General features: G+C 34.4%; 2 protein-coding genes across 2 annotated transcripts; one reads left to right on the forward strand and one right to left on the reverse strand.

Moving 5' to 3' along the window:
• Positions 1-386: 386 nt before the first annotated feature.
• LOC132735728 (uncharacterized) lies at positions 387-19,367 on the reverse strand. The gene is made up of 6 exons (XM_060722717.1): positions 19,037-19,367; positions 8,841-8,936; positions 5,834-5,869; positions 3,446-3,584; positions 2,940-3,012; positions 387-1,070 (listed from the first exon to the last, which is right to left on the reverse strand). Exons 1-6 carry the CDS (start codon positions 19,350-19,352, stop codon positions 723-725), a joined length of 1,008 nt encoding a protein of 335 aa, XP_060578700.1. The 5' UTR covers positions 19,353-19,367; the 3' UTR covers positions 387-722.
• LOC132735736 (uncharacterized) lies at positions 10,850-17,956 on the forward strand. The gene is made up of 3 exons (XM_060722725.1): positions 10,850-11,134; positions 11,385-11,456; positions 17,132-17,956. Exons 1-3 carry the CDS (start codon positions 10,918-10,920, stop codon positions 17,626-17,628), a joined length of 786 nt encoding a protein of 261 aa, XP_060578708.1. The 5' UTR covers positions 10,850-10,917; the 3' UTR covers positions 17,629-17,956.
• Positions 19,368-22,918: the final 3,551 nt, after the last annotated feature.

A 22,918-nucleotide genomic window follows, 5' to 3' on the forward strand; every position in this document is an offset into this window, starting at 1 on the left:
TCTCTTAATCAACATGTTTGATGCTTGACACATCTAAAGCCACGGGAAATTTTTTTTGAAAAAGACTACATGTACATCAAATTAGAAACTATCGAGGAACTATACAAGGGTCGTGTGCATTTCGATTTTTTTTCTCAAAAAACAAAAACTACTCAAATTTGTAAAACTTACTGCACAATATCGTCCTTATATTGCTGTTATACCAGCATATGTTTCACCGGAAACAAACATATCTTTTTAACCGATGCACATTTCAAGTTGGTCACACCTCCCTGTGTTATCGCCTCATCTTCTGGTCAGCATACGAAATCCTGTGTCTTCTGGTTACAATGACATTGATCAGCGTTTGGTTAAAGTTGCATAAAATCAAAAAAAAAGAATGGAACTAATTTAAGTTACATGTATTTAACGTATAACATCATTAAGACATATCTCCAGTTACATTAACAAAACGACACATGTTTATTCTTACATTGCAACAACATATACATTGTACAAAACATATTATGTAAAAGTCATGGCTCTACACATATTATTTTGCCTGGTATATCTAACAATTTACAAAAAGAAGAAGTTTTGTAAGAAATGAACCAGATGTATGATTAACCAAAGCTTTCCAAGTTCACCTTATTCGGTTAGATATCGTCATGTGTGTGACTAAAACTGCCACACACACAATGTTAGTCTTATGTATATTCAGAATAGTTCCAATCGCCGTAGTTCTACCACTCGTCATCGTTTTGCGCTTTTCTTTTCTCCGTGTTTTTCGCCGCCTTATTACGTTCTTCGACCTTATCCACCGACGACTTTGACGACTGCTTTCTAGAGACATTACCAGGGGGAGCCGCTCGACCTTTCCGTACGTCTACGAGAGGTGACGGTTGAATATCCATGGCATCATCTTCATGATCATCAGAAGAAAACTTGCAGCATTGCCTTTCCTTCCAGAAAATAGCTGTGAGAAATATGGTTAGCATCACGCCGCAAATAACAACAGAAATCGCAAGGACAGTGTGGTTTCCCAATGCCGTCTCCTCTCCGATGACTTTTTCAAAAAACGAGCATTGAGCCTGCAAAAATGTGTAATATAAAAGGAATAGTACATTGTGTATAAAGATTCTACAAGCACGCTAATTAGGCGAAGATAACATTTTATATGGAAGCTCAACAATTTTTTTATGATTGAAATATCTAGGGTGAAACTAAGTTCCCTCTTAAGGTTTACCAGTCAAATATCCGATTTAACTCAATACATGATCACAAAATAGATAAAATATCGTTTTTTTCGCCGATATTTACATTTTTAATTCATTATCATACGTAAATCGGTGTGAAAATGTGAATTAGACCTATAGTTAAAGTTCATTCCGTTGGGTAAAAAGGCAAGATTTAAGCATTTTATGATTCAAGCATCTTGCCCGGTATATACCGGAATACGGTATTTAGTGTATTGCTCCAATCCTTGTTTAGTCTCACTCTCAAATATCCTATTTGAACATGTCCATTTCTCAATCTGGTCAAAATCATTCATCATTTTCAGGGGATTTAAAAAAAATCAAGTATTGACTGAATAGAAAACAGTCAAGTCACACCAGTGGCCATACCGCATGCAGTGGTTGCTCTTATAGAATCAGTTGCTGATGGTATGCTTAGAATTAACTGTTATTACTTCATAGAGGGTGTAAAAACAAGAGCACCGCTAGGCGGAGCATTATATGCCCGAAAGTGTTTTTTAGTAAGGATAAAGCATTTGTAAGACATGGGAATAAAATAAAGTATTACCTCCTTCAAACAGCAATCATCCTATGAAGTTTGAATATTGTGGGCCAAATGGAACTGTTTCAGTTTTAAAGTAATAGTGACCTTGACCTTTGACCTTGTGACCCCAAAATCAATAGGGGTCTTCTGCCTTATATGTGCAATCATCCTATGAAGTTTGAATATTGTGGGCCTAATGGAACATAAGTTACGCTCCGGAAACTGTTTTCAGTTTTAAAGTAATAGGGACCTTGACCTCTGACCTTGTGATCCCAAAATCAATAGGGGTCTTGTACCCAATATGGACAATCATCCTATGAAGTTTGAACCCTGTGGGCCAAATGGGACTTAAGTTATGCTCCGGAAACTGTTTTAAGTTTTAAAGTAATAATGACCTTGACTTTTGACCTTGTGACCAAAAATCAATCGTGGTCTTGTATCCAATATGGACAATCATCCTATGAAGTTTGAATATTGTGGGCCGAATGGAAGTTATGCTCCGGAAACCAAATTGCTAACGGACGGACGGGCGGGCGGACGGACGGACGGACGCCAGGGGGTATAACATAATAATAAAAAGGATAGAGCACATTTGTACAGTGGTTTAATTTTTGGGAAAATGGCCATTACTCTGTAAATAATGATAAGTGGCTTTCTCATAGAACGCGCAATTGGCCTACTGTGTTTACCATTCAAAGCAAGTTTCATAAATAAGCAGTGGGCTTTCCTAATAAACAGGAATGAGACCTGGCACTCGCTAAAATTGCTAATTTGGGTAGTAAAAATCTGGGATTAACTAGGAAAAGGTAAACTGAAATTGAGCCTATCGAAATTACATGTCTGTGCAACTTAACACATGGTCACAAAAGCCTAACAACAATAAGAATAACACCATGGCTATGCATATCGATGGTACACTGTTCAAGTAAAATGAGCCGCGCCATGACAAAACCAACATAATAGGTTTGCGACCAGCACGGATCCAGACCAGCCTGCGCATCTGCGCAGTCTGATCAGGATCCATACTGTTCGTTTACAGACCTTATAACAAGTAAAGAAACTGTTAGTGAACAGCATGGATCCTGATAAGACTGCGCGGATGCGCAGGCTGGTCTGGATACATGCTGGTCGCAAACCCATTATGTTGGTTTTGTCGTGACGCGGTTCAAATAGATATTTACAAGCTCCTTTTTTTCATCTGATCCATCTATACACTGTTGAAGACCATCGCATTTCAGGTCGTTAGATATACATCTGAAAAATAAACCATACACATTTTAACGATAAAGGGAACGGGGTGCGCATATTAAGCTTCGAACTCACTTTTGAGTCAATTTTGCTGACTTCACATAACGTGAAATAAGCTTGCTTTTTTAACTGAACGATTCGAAGACAGATACAAACAAAACAGTTTTATAGCTTTAAATAAATACATTTGCACAGAGTACTGGCGTTTGCACAGAGTACTGGCGAAACAAATTTTCTTGTTACTTCTGTTACGGTTATAAAATAAAAGACATAAAAAAGCTGGGTTGTAGTCAAGTTTTAAGCTTGTATGGATGCTTTACCTTAGTGTTATTACAATGGTCACATTTAACGTGTTTGCTGATCATCTTTTTACATATTATTGTTACATAAATATATAGATTACACATCTTTTACATCAAACAGAATTTTAAATACTGACCTATTTGTATCGCACTTGAATTCCGTATTTGTGCATGTCCCCTCGCGAAAACCTGTGACAGTAGCCACAAATCCTTTTTTCACTTGCACTGCGTCCGATATGAACTTTATTTCTATTTTCTCTGTCACAGAGACATAATCTGTAAGACGTGAAAATGGGAAAATGAAATAGAGGATATTTGTTTGTTAGTGTGTAAGATGAAATTGTATTTCATCGAGTGAGCTTTAAAATCAGTATTCTCACGAGTGGCGTAGCCATATGGCAGTAAAATATGCATGTGGAAGGTATGTATTTTTAAAATTATTGATTACCGCATGGGGAAAATCTTTAAAAAAAGTAGTTTCGTCATTGAAAACTGTGAAATTATATTTCGATAATTATACCCCCAAAAACGAAGTTTGGGGGGGTATATAGGAGTCACCCGGTGGTCGGTCGGTCGGTCGGTTGGTTGGTCGGTCGGGCGGTCGGTCGGTCGGTCGGTCGGTCGGTCGGTCCAGACGTCCGTTGCATTTTCCTTGTCCGGAGCATAACTTGAAAACTAATGGTTGGAATTCAATATAACTACATACAATGGTCAAGCACATTGAGAGGAAGTGCAGTGCACAAGAACCATAACTCTATCTTGAGTAATTACAGAGTTATTGCCCTTTGTTACTTTTCCTTGTCCGGGGCATAACTTGAAAACTACTGGTTGGAATTCAAAACAACTTCATATAATTGTCAAACACAATAAGGGAAGTGCAGTGCACAAGAATCATAACTCTATCTAAAGTAATTACAGAGTTATTGCCCTTTGTTGCTTTTCCATTGCTTTTTTTTGTCCGTTGCATTTTCCTTGTCCGGAGCATAACTTGAAGACTAATGGTTGGAATTCAATATAACTACATACAATGGTCAAGCACATTGAGAGGAAGTGCAGTGCGTAAGAAACATAACTCTATCTTGACTAATTACAGAGTTATTGCCCTTTGTTACTTTTCCTTGTCCGGGGCATAACTTGAAAACTACTGGTTGGAATTCAAAACAACTTCATACAATTGTCAAACACAATAAGGGGAAGTGCAGTGCACAAGAACCATAACTCTGTCTAAAGTAATTACAGAGTTATTGCCCTTTGTTGCTTTTCCATTGCCTTCTTTTTTTGTCCGGACCATAACTTGAAGACTAATGGTTGGAATTCAATATAACTACATACAATGGTCAAGCACATTGAGAGGAATTGCAGTGCATAAGAACCATAACTCTATCTAAAGTAACTACAGAGTTACTGCCCTTTATTACTTTTCCATTGCTTTCTTTTGTCCGGACCACAACTTGAAGACTAATTGTTGCAATTCATTATAACTTCATACAATGGTCCAGCACATTGAGAGGAAGTGCAGTGCACAAGAACCATAACTCCATTTTGACTTGGTAATTACAGAGTTACTGCCCTTTGTTACTTTTCCTTGTCCAGAGCATGACTTGAAAACTACTGGTTGGAATTCAAAACAACTTCATACAATGGTCAAGCACAAGAAGGGGAAGTGCAGTGCACAAGAACCATAACTCCATCTTGACTAATTACAGAGTTATTGCCCTTTGTTACTTTTCCTTGTCCAGAGCATAACTTGAAAACTACTGTTTGGAATTCATTACAACTTCATACAGTTGTCAAGGACATTAAAAGGAAGTGCAGTGCACAAGAGCCATAACTCCATTTTGACAAAATACAGAGTTACTGCCCTTTGATACTTTTCCTTGTCCGGAGCATAACTTAAAACATACTGGTTGGAATTCAAAACAACTTCATACAATGGTCAAGCACAATAAGAGGAAGTGCAGTGCACAAGAACTATAACTCTATCTTCAGTATTTATAGAGTTATTGCCCTTTGTTCTTTTTCTTTGTCTTTCTGGACTTATTACAGAGTAATTCAATTAAACTTCATCAATGGCCAACCACATTGAAAGGAAATGCAACATACATGAACCACAATTATCTTTAATTGCCCACAACCATAACTCTATGTTTTAATTCTATTACAAGGTATTCTGTTACTAGTAACATCCTCATTTCCTAAGCAGACGTGTGGGGGTATTAATCACATTTAGTGATAGTTCTAGTTTTCACTGTGAAATTATCAAATATAATTTTCACAGATAAATCAGTAATCCACTGAAAAGCATAAAATAAACCAGGATAACTGTCAGTAGATAAAAATAGTAGCAAAAATAAATAAACCGATATACATGTAATTAAGAATCTATAAAAGGGAAAGATAAACATGGCGAAAAAGGATAGTTAAAGAGCTATAGATGGTCTTAAGTTGATGTAATTACAATAATGTGATAAGAGATATTAGTATATTATAAATAATTATTTAATATTTTAAAGAAGAAAAATTACCATGTTTAATGCAGAATTCCGTGACTTGATAACTCCCTGAAATACAATGTTTTGGTCTTAAAGCATGATTAAACAAAACAATATTTTTCTCGAACAGTCTTAATATGATTTGATCACCATAATTCATTCATCAATTAGTAAAAAATTTGATATCATCTCATCTGAAATTCGAGACATACATGTTTATCTGTTGCAGACTCAACGAAACTGGATTCTATTCACCCATACTAAACAGTAGCTCTTTCACATTTTGGAGATCTCATTAAAGGAGAGCCCATGACAATTCCGCTGTAGAGCCATCGACCAAAACAAAGCTGAAACAGGTAAACACAGTTTGTAAAAAATCCGATTTAAAAGAATATGCTTGTTTTTCAAAAATCAAAGAATGCTATGCCATGTAGAACGTTTTTCTCATCATTCGGGATGCATTCTCGATACGAAATACCCAAAAATGATGTTGTTAGAACTTTCACCTAATATCAAATATTCTTCCTTCACGATAAGACACATCTTGAGTGATTTCTCTACTACATTGTATAAAGTTAGTGTTGACCCACATAATCTTGCAATGTGGCATTGTGCCTACCTCACATTTGGCTCAATACAAAAAATACCTTGGTACAAAATAAAATACATTTTTAATGTGATTGAGCCATCGGCACGGTGCTTGACCCATTGGCAATGTGAAAGAACCCTAGCGAGTGTGATGGAACCAAAACAAACATTCAATTAGTATCAATATTGTAGAATATTTGTGATCATTATTCATAAAAAGACAAAATTCCATGAGTTGATAAAGACTTACATTCATGAAATGTTTCAGTGAGGCGCTAAGCACGAAGTTAATTTCGCAAAAGCAATGCAACACTATTTAAAAGTTACTGGCAATACAATGAATATCGAATCAAAGATTGAATCTTCAACGCACCACGCCCCACCACACTGTTAAAACCCAGTAAAAGAATGCGCATCCAAGGACCAAGTTTCAAAATTAAATAATCTATTTCAAATGCACCATTTTGCAAATTTAACATCTAGGAAAACATTTTAAGGAGCATTGAATATTTCACTTGAAAGTTATCCAATCAGTAATGAAGAAGTGATTGAAAATGACACATTTTATACTTTGATAGATATACAGCAACGTGCATCACGAATGGTGAGAAAATGTTCAACTTGGTATAGGATGTTTTTAGAAAATGCGTTTATCCATTTCAGCCTTGTCTTGGTCGATGGCTCTATAACGGAAGCCTCGAATGCTCGCATTTAAACAGATCACCAAAATGCGAAAGAGCCGAGCCACTGTTCAGTAAGGGTGCAAGTCAAAGATTAATTCAGAGTTTCGGTTTTTTTGTTGTTGTTTTATTTTCATTCGTGCAGACTGAACCTTCTCTGTACTTATGGCTGACTAACTTTAGAATTTGCTATCTTGATATGCCCAGATCGATAGACAATTCTAAAAAATGAAAGCTTACAAATTCAGCAGGCTATATAGTACCCCATCATATTACCTTTTTCTATGACAAGAAGGATAAGCCAAATATAGAAATTAAATGCTTACTTTGGTAAAATGCCCCCAGGTTAATATTTGCATAACAAAGTGTGAAATATACCTCCCATATTTATCTCCCATATTTAACGCACATATAAAACGTTTTTGAAACATTCAGTTTTGCAAAAATAAAGTAATTCTATTATAAACAGAGAATGAAAAGAAAAAAAAACTGTTAACTCAAAATTTTCCAATAAATTATATATGATCTTTCTAAAATTTCATAGAAAACTTAAAAAGGCGAAACTTGATCCCCCGTTTGGTTTGCGTAACTATTGTTGTATATAAACCAATTTTAAACATGTCTCTAAAAATTGCCTCCTTATTAACAATAAGGAAAATGCATATTTTTGATATCTGCCTTTTAATAAAAAGGCGGACGGCATTCTGTCCCTTTCTTGTAAGAGAAGGAGAGTCCTGTGATGCGTGTATGTGGTCGCACGGTCACTTTCCTACAACCTTTCCTCGATGCATGTATGTGGTCGCATGGTCGAAAGTCTTAATTTTATTTTTAAGTTTTTATATTCTTCTTTACTCGCACTAACAGTGTAAAATGCCTAATTAGAGCTTTGTTACTTCTGTTTAGGACTTTTAAAAGCCTAAAAAGGACTTAATTGGGAGTTAAAAGTGACTAAGTAGGACTTTGATACTCTCAGTTGCAACTAATTAGGACTTTTACTGATAATTAGGAGAAATAAACATAATTTTAAAAGCCTAATTGGGAGAAATGAAAGTATTATTTGGAGTTGAGAAATATAACCTTAAGTTATATAGGACTTCGTAGCTTCTAATTAGGTTTTTTTTTACAAAAAAATGCAATTAACAGTTGAATTTTTCCCCATAAGTTTATTAAACTTGTTTTAGAACATGCAAAGTCCTAGTAAGTTTTTAGATCTGAGCAGTACTACAGACATTCAGTAAGCTAGCTAGCAAGCTTCCTCACATGAAAGAATCTTAGTCCCTGGCGGGATTTAAACTCACAGCGGTGAGGGGCAAATAGATGAAATCTAGTCTAGTTATAAAAGTACGCAAAGCAATTATACTTTAAATATGAGTATTATTTGCTCCTAACATGTAGCGCAGTTGTATACTATACTTAAATCAATGGTTTTTACAACACTGCGGCACTGAACGGCAAAATACTTTGCGACGTTTAGCAGTGGTTGCGGCATTAAGCGGCAATGCAACAAATATCGGGTCCACACTGACGAACAATGGTGACACAGTGATAACAACAACAATAAAGTGATAAGTATAATATAATTGGTAATTTCGACTATTTTGTCACTAAAATCAAGACTAACATAAAAAAAAATGTTTTAGTATCAATTTTAAAAATCAATTTATCTGTTTTGGCGCCATATGACCAAAAATTATTCTCAATACTTCGACTGCAAGACCGAAATTTTTACAAGATTTACTGTATTTCAATAAAAGAGTAATTTCTTGTGTTACCTGTGCCCATTTCTGTGATAATAATCTTGTCTTTGCACGTGTTGTCCTCTGGGGGCTGCATTTCAAAGAATGTGAAGTGCACGAGAATCTTTTGCCCTGAAATCATGAAAATAGAACATGATAGATTAATTATAACACAAATTAAAAGGAGTGAGGCCATTTACAGTATTGGTGCACCACACTTTATGCCGTATTCCGGTATATTCCGGATGGGTGCCTAAATGATAAAATTATATGCTAAAATCTCGCCTTTTTTAACCGCCGAACTGCACTTCGAAACTGCTAATTTATCAACTCACACCGATTTAAATACGATCATGAATGAAAAATGTAAGAGGTAAGAATAGCCGAAAAAAAACGACTAGACATGTTTCTACTTTGTGATCATGATTTCCGTCAAGCGTCTAGAGGTACTGCTTCAACACTGTATTGAGTTCAATTATGAACTCCAATCCAATTAAAACAACATTAAAAAGACTCCACTGATATTTTATTGACATTGTGGGACTGGATTTATTTTTTCGAGATAAATGTTCCATTTGATGTTGATCTAGACCAATAAACTTTGTGCAAAATTTCAGATCATTCGCTCATGCCGTTTTTCTAGAATTATTATTTAAATAATGACCCAAAATCGAAACGCGTTGCAACGCTTTTCATATAACGTGGATTAAGAAAAGCACAAAAATACGACTTTTAATTTATGTATAAGCATATTTCTTAACCTTTCGCATAATTGTCTGTTTAAGTGCCCCCAGCTTATTTATGTAAGAAATTCAAACTTTATGTTTTTTTAGGCTTTTAGACCCTAGTGGAGTCCCTTTAAAGACATTTTTATTTTCAAAAGCTTATTATTTTTTGTTTCCTTTTACAATTTTAAAAAGAGAACTCATTTTCCATATAGCTGATCAAATCACATTTTGCTTCTATAGCATATTGACCATTAGTTGTCCGGAAGTTAAAAGTCTTATTTGTTTACATTTTTTTTTACTTTTCTGATAATAAATAATTAAATATAATTCCACTTCCAGCTCTTCTCTATCCTTGCGATAAGCATCTTACATGTTCTAAATATATTAATACAACAATTCCAAGCAAATGTTAGCCTTTTTTGAAGAACAATTTATTTACATGTATTCATTTTTGAGGCATAATATGCCTCTTGCATTGGTTATTAAATTTAATTCGTCATTGCAAGGGCATATATATTAGTATGATATTAAGAAGTTTAAACTATACACAACGGTGATACAATGTATAAGTGCACATTTTACTTTATATTTTTACGCTAAGATGCCATAGTTATTTAAAGCCTTATCAGACACGATAAAATATCTAAAATGTACTTGTCTAGCTTTCAACCTGAACAAAAGTATTCATCATGTTAAGAAAACATTTCAAAATAAGTACTGACTAAATATCAAACAACGCAGGTCATAATCAGACTTAAAGGATGTGTCTGCGTTTGTTCCATGAGAGAATTCAGTTACCGACAGCTGAAATAAGGTTAATTTAGAACATCAATGTACATGTATATATGAGCCGCGTCACGACAAAACCAACATAGTGCGTTTGCGACCAGCATGGATCCAGACCAGCCTGCGCATCCGCGCAGTCTGATCAGGATCCATGCTGTTCGCTGTCAGTTTCTCCACTTGTAATAGAGTTGGTAAGCGAACAACATGGATCCTGATCAGACTGCGCGGATGCGCAGGCTGGTCTGGATCCATGCTGGTCGCAAACCCACTATGTTGGTTTTGTCATGACGCGGCTCAATTATGTGTTTTAATGAAGTCCAAATTAGAGAGAGGTGGAACTGTTAGCATGCATATAGATGGGTCTTTGGTGATTGCATCTCGACAGCAGGTCGAGCAAATAAAAAGGAGCTAAAGATATTGTAGCTTTGTTGTTGTTCGGTATGAACATGTCTTTGCAATATGATAAAGCTACTACATGATTAGCTACGATGTGATATACATTTCTTATCATGAACTGGCCTATACACCTTTACAGTTTGTTATCTATGTTTATAATATACCATGTTTATAATATAGCCTTTATTTTGGAATCTTAACCGATGGCTTTTGTGATGAATTTCGTGTTCTTTTTATTAATACTTTTCATTTGCAATTCCCGTTGTCATGCGCATGGAAATGCGGAGACGCCACAGAAGCGACTGGTGTACCACAGTGACGTGGATGTAGCACAGGAGTTTGCAAAACTTAGACAGGAACTTCAGGAGCAGAAGAACTTGATTAATAATTTGACTGAAAAACTAAGCAAGACATCGTCAGGTTCAAATATATTTTTATTAGTCTATCCTGTGTGTGTATGTGTGTTTGTTCGTCTGTCTCTGTTTGTTTGCTTTTATGCATGTTTTTGCCTGTACATGTATTTCCTATTGTTTTTATCACATATCGATAAACGGAATGTATTTTTTTTATTTAAATTCGAAAACAAAGAAAACTTATATGAAAAATCTTAAAGTATTTTTACTTCATTAGTTACATTAAAGCATACGGCCCTTGGTTATTTTCTTTCTAGATTCAGGATCAACGTACATAAGATGGGGCCGCACAACGTGTTCTGGCAATGGGACAGAAATAATTTATTCAGGTATGATATTGTTATATGACTTATTGAACGGGACATTCAATCGCATCTTATCGGCCCTTTCCGTCAAACTTCAGATTATTGATAAAAGCCGAGATTTTCCGAGTGCGGGACGTACATTACCATACCTAACCTTTGGTCCCATAGCACCGCCATCCTGTAATAAAATGGAAAGGGGTGCAAACAAGGAAGTATACACTAGAAATATTTACTACGCCAGGAATTTCTTAGAAAAGTGCTAGCTAACACATGTAGGTTAATAAAAGCAAGAGATTTCCGTCAGACAGTGTGATTGACTATAATCAGTGCCTGACATAAGAAAAGTGGCAAAACTTTTGTCAAATGGTAAATCAGAGTTATGGGATCTGTGCCAATCAAGTTAGATAATCACAGACAACAAGTTTGTAAAGTTCCACGATACCAATTTGTACGCAAAACAATCATATTGATTAGTCGCCGGTAGAAACCGGCGACTATATTTGTAATAGTTTAATATTATACCTATGGTAGGAGAAGCCCTTAAAATCTGAAAATAAAAGCATATCAATCATTGAACAATTAAAGACAACAATTATTTTTCAGTAATCACAAAAATCAAACATATGATAACTTTGCTCAGTGGAATGAAATATGCACATATTGACGTCTTAAAAAGCAACATTACAATTTTCATAAAATGAATCAATAACGTATCCCCAAGGATCAGTCCTTGAATATTAGAGATACTATTACTTTTTTCTATGTGTCAAGCATTGCTATTCTATAATAAATAAATCATGAATGATATTTGAAATGACTCTTTAGAATTATTTGGTTGTTTATTTTTATGAGACCTTTTATATTACATTATTTTATCTAATTATAAACAAATGCTCCCTGGTCATTCGTAAGAATCACGTGACTACATGTTTATATATGTTGTATATCGTTATAAAATCTATTAATAGTAACAGATTGCTGATAAGACAGGTAATTTGTTAATGGTGGTAACTGATAAGATGTAAATCATTGTAATTTTGTACAGATAATTACAGTAACATAAGTTTTTTTTCATTAACCAGGTTCATACTTTATATCATAAGAGAAACCTGTTTACTTTAAAAATACATTTTCAAAACATTTTCCTTTCTTCTTGGTAAAGGGTTTAACTTGGCCCTTTCTGTCAAACATTCGACAAGAAAGTTATATTGTTTAGTTTAGGTTGAACATCCCAAAATAATGTTATGCTTAAGAGGCACATTATTGAATCGTTGATTTCGGTATATTCCGTCGGTTTCCGTCACGCAGGTTTCCAAAACGGTATGACGTCAGGGGTCCGGAATCGTATTAGATACATAGAAAAAAATAATAAACTATCTTTGTGTTGATAGTTTATCGCACTGAAAGGCAATTAAACGTTAATTTTATATATCGTATGTAACGATTGGAATACGTGTATTGAATTTCAACTAAATTATATATATTTTTTATAGCACATAATAATGATGTACAACACTTTTACAGTAAAATTGTATTGTTTCATGTAATAATTAAACATATATATTTTCATAGTCACTTTGCAAATATTCGATGATCGGTAATTATTTGTCGGTAATTATCTGAATCTGAACTAGTTACCTATACGGATTTCAATGTATGGTACAACAGTATATGTATAAAGTATAATTACAAGAAGAATTACCAGCATAGCACTTGCCATACAAGCCTCAGTGGCAAACATTACTCAACTCATTGTTCCTCTTATTTTTATACTTGAACCATTAAACTTATATTTTCTTATATTTATGATAATACGATCATTTTTCTATCCGGCGACTTGATGCTTTAGCATCAAAATCTCTACTTGTTAGTATTCACACCTTATTACCGGCGGCAGTAGGGCAGATCACGCAGTGAGGGCAATATCTGAAAATTACCACGGTAAAGGTGGTTAAAAATTTGGTTTGGGTTTAAAATTTTTACACAATACGGCCCATATCTTTGCTATAAATATTGTCCAAAAGGGAGATAATGTAAGAAATTTTGGACTGTTTTTTCCTGTTTTAAGATTTTTTAGCGGGTTTAAAAGTAAAAGCCTTAGAAAAATCCGTAAAAAAGCTTTTTTCTGTTAAAAAATATCTAAAGTTTTAAGAAAATGGAGGTTTTTTGTTATCAATATAGACTTCACCATTGGGGTCAGCAAGCCAAAATTACCCCGTGAGTTTTTTCTTAAAAGTTTTCAGACGCTCAATTCGCCCGGTCGAAGAAAAAATGCTCCCGTTGAAAGGCAATACTTTATTTAAATGCTGCGTCAGGGCAGAAATACCCGAAAGTGGCTAACATTCTGACAGAAAATTCAAGTTCAATCTTTTATCAATTCCTCTTTTCTTTGCGTCCTTTTAGTCGGAATTGAGACGTTAAACTATCATTTCTAATATTTTCTCAAGATAGAAAAGTTATTAATTGCGGTGTGTGCATCGAAAAAAGCTTTTTATCAACATGCAGTTACAATACAAAAAGTGATGATTTAGTACGACAAAATTTCACTATAAATAGAGAAATGAACATGAAAAACTTCATTTTTCTATATTCATGCATGTGTGCTTGATCTGTTCATATGAATTGAAAAGGTCAAAAAAGAGAAAAAAAGAATATAACAAATCAAAAAATTCTAGTTTTTTTTCCTATAAATACAGGATTTATTTTCATCTTGTGATATGAATCATCGAAAGGTTCATCTTTATAAGTTGTCATGGTTACAACTAAAAATGAATGAAAAAATATATAGTTAAATGGGAGCACGTGATGTTAGAACTGTTGTTAATAGTTTAGCATAGTAAATGAAACTCAAAGGCAAACCACAACGCTATTACAAACATAAAAATTTAAAAAGAATGAATCCACGTTTGTTCGTGTTTTTCAAGAACTTGATAATATAGGAAAATATTTGAACTGTCAATAATATTATCTTTCCATTTTACATTAACATACATTGTTTTATGATACACTGATGCCAGTTGCGCGGTTAATAGTCTCCCCTTTATTACATCAATTTAATAATTTATAATCTGCGCCGATTAAGTAAATTTCAGCCTTTATTTGTCATAAAGCGATGAACATTATTACCTCGAGAAAATAATGTCATATGCTAGGAAATGAATATCCACTTACAGAAGTTACTTGCTGTAATATGCGTTATGTCTTAAAAAGGGAGTGCGCTGCTAAACTTAAGATACATATAGTATTGTATGCATGTAACTGACAGACACAACAGATCAAGCACACATGCATGAATATAGAAAAATGAAGTTTTTCATGTTCATTTCTCTATTTATAGTGAAATTTTGTGGTACTAAATCATAACTTTTTGTATTGTAACTGCATGTTGCTAATAAGCTTTTTTCGATGCACATACCGCATTAATGAAAAAAATCAAAAAATCTACAAAACAGCAATTTTTCTTCAAAATTATATGTGAGGCCATGTTTTAACATGGAAACACGCGTTTTTGGGTAATTTCGTTTTTTTTTAATCATTTTCTGTTAACACATTACCAAATATATATACGCCTTTCTACGCCTTTTTCACCCCCCCCCCCTCCTTTTTTGCTTTCTCAAATGGTGAAAAAATGCCTTATTTAGGCCCCCAAACACTTTTGTTTGATAAATGTTGTTTAAAAAATTGACCACTTTTTCGGCGCGCCACCCACCCGCATCCAAAAGATACATCAGGGGGTTGCTAGAAGGGGGATGTGCCCCCCTTCTGTTTGGGGGGGTTTGAATGGGGGCTGAGTCCCCCTCATCGCCAAGAAAACTTTGGACTTGTGGGAGGCTAAAAATGGCCCCAGGTCGATCATAAGGTAACGTGTAACCAATGCTGAAAAGCCTTTGACTCTATCTCAATCCATTGAGAAGTGGCAGCACTTTGAAATCAATTTTGATGGAAAAAATCAACGCAAAATAGTGATTTTTGGCAATTTTGAGATGTCCCCTAGTTGCTATGGTAACAGGAAATTTCAGACTGAACATGTTGTTACAAAGGCAATGGTCCAGTTAACATTTGTGCCAAGTTTGATTAGTATTGAAGCAGTTTTTATAGTTTTAAAGCAACTTGAACTTGTAACGGGAGACCTTTCAATGAAAACAGCCATTTTTCACAAGATGCTCATGGGGTAATGGGTTAATAACTTTTCAATCTTGAGAAAATATTAGAAATGATAGTTTAACGTCTCAATTCTGACTAAAAGGACGCAAAGAAAAGAGGAATTGATAAAAGATTGAACTTGATTTTCTGTCAGAATGTTAGCCACTTTCGTGGTATTTCTGCCATCGACGGCAGCATTTATAATATGTATCTGCCTACAACGGCAGCATTTTTTCTTCGACCGGACAAGATTGAGCGTCTGTAAAACTTTCAAGAAAAGACTCACGGGGTAGATATTTGGCTTGCGTGACCCCAATGGATGAACGTCTATATTGATAACAGGAAATCCTGCCATTTACTTAAAACTTGAGATATTTTGAACAGAAAACAGACATTTTCACGGATTTTTCTAAGGTTCACTTTTAACCTGCTCAAAATAGTCTGAAAACAGGAAAAAACGAGTCCAAAATTACCTTACAGTATCTCCATTCAATGGACAATAGTTTTATAGCAATGATATGGGCCGTATTTGTGTAATATAATTAAACCAACCAAATTTATAACCTACCTGTATCGATCGGTAATTTTCAGATATCTGCCATCACTGCAGTGATCTGCCATCACTGCCGCCGGTAATACGGTGTGGTATTTGTGCTCTGAAATGTGTGAGGTCGACGCGCACTCCTGTGTGCGCACTGCTCTCCCTTTTATTCGAACAGTCGAGATAACAAGGGTCTCGTACTATTGTTGACTTCAACACTGAACAGAAGACAGATATACATTTAAAACATCATATGATAACCTTAAAGAAAGTTCAAAACACTTAAAACTAAAAAACGTTTCAGTCTGTCTGTTCACGGGCAGTGGTAGCACCATGTCCCTAGCGGGGGCTTAAACAGAATTCAACATTTAACTATGAAAATGGCAAAATTTGTATTTGAGTTTCATCCACAGATAAATTTATACTGTAAATATCATGGAACTTCAAATCTTCAATGTCACACACACGTGCCATTCCATTAAAAAGTTGCAAATGGTTCCTAAGAATTTTGAGTGTCCTGAGTGAGAGAAAACGGTTGGTGCAGAGCTAAATTAAATGAATGGAATCCAAAGGGAGTAACTATTATGTTATGTTATGAGGCATGCGTGTCACAGTAAAACAGCGCATTTTAAAAGCATGCAATGTATTTTGATATATGGTTTTATTAAACGTGTTCAAATAGGAATTATATAAGAAACACTTATATAATACATACATGTACTACATGTACAGTGATTTTCCTGACCGATATAGGACCTCTTCCCAATTGAAACTTTCTTTTAAGTCATTCTGTTTTCCCAAAAGTCCGAACTTAAACCTGCTTTTTTTACGTCCCAAATTAGCAATTTGAGCGATAATTTTCCCCAAAATCAAGAGGCTAAGGCCTCTTCGCAGTTAAGTGAGAAAAATCACTGAATGTATACGTTTTTCAACGTTTGTTACTATAGCATCTAGAAAATAAATGTGACAAAGATTTTTATGGAAATGAATTAAACAATTCACAATTAATTTTCAGGATATATGGGTACTTCATCCGATTATCAACAGGTAGGCACGGGTTCGAACTATCTATGCCTTACAGGTGACCCCCAATGGGACCATTACGAAGAATCTATAGTGAGTTTGGGTAAAATAGCTGGAGTGGAGTATCAATTTTGGAATCACCGAGGAAATGGGGCCAGCAATTTCTTTGGGTATGACGTGTACAACGATGACGCACCATGCGTTGCTTGCCACACACATAGAGGTTCTAACATCATGATTCCCGGCAGAACGGAATGTTACAACGGCTGGACTAAAGAATATAGCGGGTACCTTGTAAGTGGCTTCGTGGGCCAGAGTCATGATTCAGAATTTATATGTCTGGATAGAAGACCGGAAGTTGTGGTTGGGGGCAAGACGGATGATCAGGAAGCTATGCTGTATTTTGTGGAAGCAGTCTGTGGTAAGAGCCTTGAGTGTCCACCATACATAAACGGACGAGAACTGACTTGCGTAGTTTGCTCAAAATAGGTATAAAATGAGAGAAAAAATCTTTTACTTACAGACGTGAAAAACAATCCTTTGTAACGAACGTTTAATATACAGTAAATTCCGTTTATAACGATATTCAGGGAAGTGTCGAATTTATATCTACATATCCGGATATCGTTATATCCAAATATCGGTATATCCGACGAACAACCAATTTGAAAACAGGAAGTGGAAGCGTTTGATTTGTATTGAAAACAGTTTATTGTCATTGGTTATAATTGTTTAAGTGTCATATACTTTTGTATAGAATCGTTATCAGATGATATAAGTGTACTCTGTAATATTAAAGTAAAAATCTAGTAAGTTAGATCTACTACCTTTATATTTTTCAACATTTTGGGAGTGCCACAGACACCGTTAGATTTGGGGAAAGGCATCAGCGTGGGCTATATTTCCAAACGACCAACCCTATAACCTGTCAGGAATATTTATAACGAATATATAACTTTCCATTTCTTTTAGAAAAAAGTAAACGGTTGTTTGGAAATAGAACCCGAGCCGCTAAGCGAGCGGGCACCTGGGTAGAGCCACCGACCTTCCGTAAGCCAGCTGGATGGCTTCCTCACATGAAAGATTTCGACCCGAATGAGGATCGAACCTACAGCGGTGAGGGACCTGTGATATCTGACTCAAGTCAGCGACCTTAACCACTCGGCCGCGAGGTGTTTATGGCAAACAACCGTTTATATACGGTAGTACATAAACATAGATCTACGTTATTTTAATAGATTGGAAATGTCTCCTTTTACCGGTTATTTTTTTAAATTTATTTATACATTCAGGAACATTGCACATGATACAAATAATAAACTCATACAGTTAAGAGATAACATATAAATCATTATATAAAATGAGATCATAAAACAGCACAAAAGAGCACACTTTTGTCATAAAAGAATAATAAGAGGTACTATGCACCTATGGATAGCCCATTTAGCTCAAAGCTTATTTCCAATGGGGTCCATAGAAATATATACATAATTACAACCCTTTCCCCCCTAAATAAAACTAAACTAACTAACTTTGGTCAAGATTTTGGTTGAAAAAGGAAATATTTTTTTATAAAAGTAGAGAATCTATGCCCTTTTTAAATAAACCTAGTATCACTATCACAGACAAATATTGGATCACAGTGCCTAAGACATTAGTAGTTTTACCCACATATGTTCAAAAATGCCTAGCACTAAATTAAAGGTATAGTGACAATTCTACTGACAGTTTAGGACAGTAGTGATCCTCCGCCCAAATCCCCAACCTGCACCCCCGCCACCACTCCCTGAAACATAAAATCTACGCCAAACAACTTCTGTAAAACTAGATACTGACAGTTTAGTTGAATCAACAACAATATTATTACAAATAAGTTTAGTCGCGTGATTTAAATTACCGTTTTCCGCTTGAAACGTGACAGCACATTGTTGATCAGCCTGGTAGGTATTTAAACCACCAAATAGACCTGCACCGACATGGGATCGAACAATAACACTTGCTTTATTCACGATGTTCTGTCCGCAGTGACCCAAGCTCCCTTCTTGCAAGAAGTATTCATCGTTCACATTTTGACATAAAATGTTTTGAATGTAAAAAATAAAGACTATAAACTTAAAGCCTGTTTTTTCTAATAGAAACATATTGATTGCCGGTGTTAACTTTTTGCTATGGGCGCATCCATTGAGAATATGACGTAATATGTCTGACGTCATTGATCTGGCTATCGAAACTGTGCTGTGGACATACATACTCATGAATACGGTATCCGATTAAAGACAACACAGCAGAGGACCTATAAATAAAGATTTCTAAAAACAGTGAAAGTGCTATGAGCGTCAAAGTTCTTTATCAATACCAACTAAATATACATATAATGAGGTTAACATAATTATAATGTAGATCTAATTTTTTTGTTTTGTATATTCTATATATATATATATATATATATATATATATATATATTTTATGCTTTAAGTAGACTGAGAATACTCAAAAGAACTGCATTACGGAGACTGTTGGATTACGGGGACAAATTTTGGTCCCTCTAATAATTCAGGTTAAGCTGGCTTATGAAGTGGGGATGCCATTAGCTATTTCTGTTTAGCATTCACATAAGTGGATGTGATTTAGAAGATAGGTTATTGTTGTTTTGAAAGTAGGTGTCAAATCACGAGAAAAATAACGTTTTTCGTTCAGAGCAGTGTATATTTTGAAACATGTAATAGGGAGACCGCAGTTTATATTAAATAACTTTAAAAATTGACTATATATAGAAAATGTTTTTATAGTATTATTTAATTTGATATTATTCCTATCGTATGTCCAAAAATCAAATCAATATGGAAAAAAAATAAAAATATGATTTTTTCGTGTTCCATGTTTTCAATTTATTTTACGTGAACCGGAATGTAGGTTTTAGTGGACGGCATTTAGTGCGTACTGTCATGGCGGCGTGTTTAACCTACGGGAGGAGAATGGTAAGTTTATTAGACTCAAAAAGATTTCTTTAGATGTATTTTGTGAAATAAATAAGTTTTTTTGTAACGTTGAAAATATTAGAATAGGTATGGCTTGGGACAAAGTAGTATAATCGCATATTCAAAATGGCAGCTTTACAAAATCTGAATGAGGTTTCAGAACATGAGGTGCGCGGGAAGAATTCAAATAACGAAATGAATTTGTAGAGTTTTAATCTAATTATTTGTGATACTGTTGTTTCTGTTTCCACATTCCATAGGCTTTAATGCATGTGATTATAAAACTATTTATGCACACGACTTTGGGTAGATATGACAAGTAGAGTTTACAGTTCTCGGGGTAATGATACCTCATTCACAGGAACTTGAAATTCTATCAAATAACCAATATTAATTATAATATCCAAATAAACCCCCTATATACTATAAAAAAAACACAAGGAATGAAACGCCTTTTCCCCACCCGAACATAATTTACGCCGAACAAATCAACAAAACAACGGATCAAAATAATCTATCTGGCCATTTCGATAAACAATACATAAATGCATCAAATACCACCGATAACTTTTTTAATTTTGTAGCTATATATGAATAATTCAACATTTTCTGATTATTTCCCACGATCTGAGTTTGTCGTCGACTCCATTTCGTAACGTCACTGGATGTTGATTCGAGGAGAATAATATTTATTAATATTATTTTTAACAAGTTCCAAAAATAACAAGTTTGCAAGTAAAATACTGTCAAACTAGAACAAATGACTGATTTATTTCTTACGACAGGGCTGAATTTATTTGATGGGCCATATCAAATAGAGTACTCATTTTTTTTTTAAAACGAAAGTACTATTTCAAAGATTTACCGTTCTTGTTTGGGGTTTCCCTTTCAAATGTATTTATAAAAGTAATTTGTTAAAAAGGTTTTACATGAAGATGTTTAAATCTATTTACATAGAATAATTTGTATAAAAGTTTTATACATACCTGTTATTTTTTGGAACTTATTAAAAATAATTTTAATAAATATTATTCTCCTCGATTCAAAATCCAGTGACGTCACGGAATGGAGTCGGCGACAAACTAAGATCGCAGGAAATAATCAGAAAATGTTGAATAATTCCTACACAGCTACGCGATTTTAAAAAGTTATCGGTGGTATTTGATTCATTTATGTATTGTTTATCGAAATGGCCAGATAGAATAATTTGATCCGTTGTTTTGTTGATTTGTTCGGCGTAAATTATGTTCGGGTGGGGAAAAGGCGTTTCATTCCTTGTGATTTTTATAGTATATAGAGGGTATATTTTGCATATTATCGTTAATAGTGATAGAATTTCAAGTTCCTGTGCCTCATTCATAGTTTTATCACCATTATAAAATATTGGTACCAGTTTTTTCCATGATGCATATTAAATTTTAGTATTTTCTTTTATTTATCACTGGAAAGAACACTTTTCAATCTCTTTAAAGACATTTCACTAGATTTCATGAAAGACCTAGAAAAAGCATAGGGGTCACTCGCGTGGTCAGGGGCTGTATATACTCTTATATTAAGGGAAACAACTATCTTAAAGACGGTATCAGTACAACATGTACAAAACCTCTTGTAAAAATTTTATTACTTGAGATTTTACCATAAGAATTACATAATTACAAAGCTTAAATATTTTGCTACCCGATACAAAAATTTCCTTGTGAAGAAAAAATGCCTAAAAGTTCTTGTAAACTAAAATTTACAAAAAAAAACACTCAATATCCAGTTCATTGACAAGGGTTCATACACCCGGTTTCTTCGAGTAAAATGTATTAAAAAACACTGTTGCAACTGAAACAAAGGTACTGTTCAAACAATTATTCACTTTCCTTTCGCTAAAGGTAAAATTCCTTATTCAAATTTGCATTCTGAAAGTATCACGGGTGATTTTTTTCTACAAAGTTGCAAAACTGAAAGTAGCCGCCATTATCGCATTTTATTTGGTAAACCAATCATTTGCCTCGATACAATAACGAAGTGATGTCATACGGAAATGGCTGCTAGTGTTAGTTTTCCAAGTTGATAAAATAAAACCGACTGTATTTCATTCACAACGCATGTTTGGATAAGAATATTAACAACCATTGAAAGGTTAGAAAATGTTCATTTGAATTGTTACTTTGTTTCAGTTGCAACAGTGTTTTTTAATACATTTTACTCGTAGAAACCGGGTGTACAAATCCTTGTCAATGAACTGGATATTGAGCGGTTTTTCAGTAAATTTTAGTTTCAGGGCTCGACATTAACGGTTGTCCGACTGCCCGGGACAACTAAAAGTTTGGTCCGGGCAAGTTATTTTGAAAAGCACTTGTCCGACAGGGCAAGTGAAAATAAAAAGCATCATTGACAAAATGCATGTACAAAATGAATAGAAATAACATCTTTTCATTTATAAACATCTTTAAAACAAAAATACACCATGAATTATTATCAATAATGTGAATAGACTACGGTCATGTATATTTGTTGATATAGGAAACAGAAGCAAAAATATGAGCAAGCGCCGCGGTAAGGTAATTCTCTGTTCTAATAATAGACTATATCTAATTTTGTACAAGGTAATTCCCGGGTTATGCTGTTGTTTAAATTTTGATGTTTGCATGTAAAGATATCATTGAAAATATGTAGATAATCATATTGATCTTTAAATATAATTGTTAAATAAAGTTTTTGCATTAAAAATGATTTATTGTTTAATCTAATATAACAACATTATGAACTTAGTAAACGAAGACTCGTTTACGGCTGTTGACTTGATGATTGAA

The sequence above is a fragment of the Ruditapes philippinarum genome, unplaced genomic scaffold (assembly GCF_026571515.1).
Source record: "Ruditapes philippinarum isolate M1 unplaced genomic scaffold, ASM2657151v2 ctg5247_1_1_1_1, whole genome shotgun sequence".
NCBI lineage: Eukaryota > Metazoa > Mollusca > Bivalvia > Venerida > Veneridae > Ruditapes > Ruditapes philippinarum.

What these genes read in the sequence shown, in the direction of transcription:
- LOC132735736 (XM_060722725.1), top strand. Translation starts at nt 10,918, where the DNA reads ATGGCTTTTGTGATGAATTTCGTGTTCTTTTTATTAATACTTTTCATT. An exon ending in ACTAAGCAAGACATCGTCAG is followed by an intron (nt 11,135 to 11,384) that starts GTTCAAATATAT and finishes TTTTCTTTCTAG; the next exon opens with ATTCAGGATCAACGTACATA. An exon ending in GACAGAAATAATTTATTCAG is followed by an intron (nt 11,457 to 17,131) that starts GTATGATATTGT and finishes ATTAATTTTCAG; the next exon opens with GATATATGGGTACTTCATCC.
- LOC132735728 (XM_060722717.1), bottom strand. Translation starts at nt 19,352, where the DNA reads ATGACGTCAGACATATTACGTCATATTCTCAATGGATGCGCCCATAGC. An exon ending in TATCACAGAAATGGGCACAG is followed by an intron (nt 5,870 to 8,840) that starts GTAACACAAGAA and finishes ATTGTATTTCAG; the next exon opens with GGAGTTATCAAGTCACGGAA. An exon ending in TTCAAGTGCGATACAAATAG is followed by an intron (nt 3,013 to 3,445) that starts GTCAGTATTTAA and finishes TTTATTTTTCAG; the next exon opens with ATGTATATCTAACGACCTGA.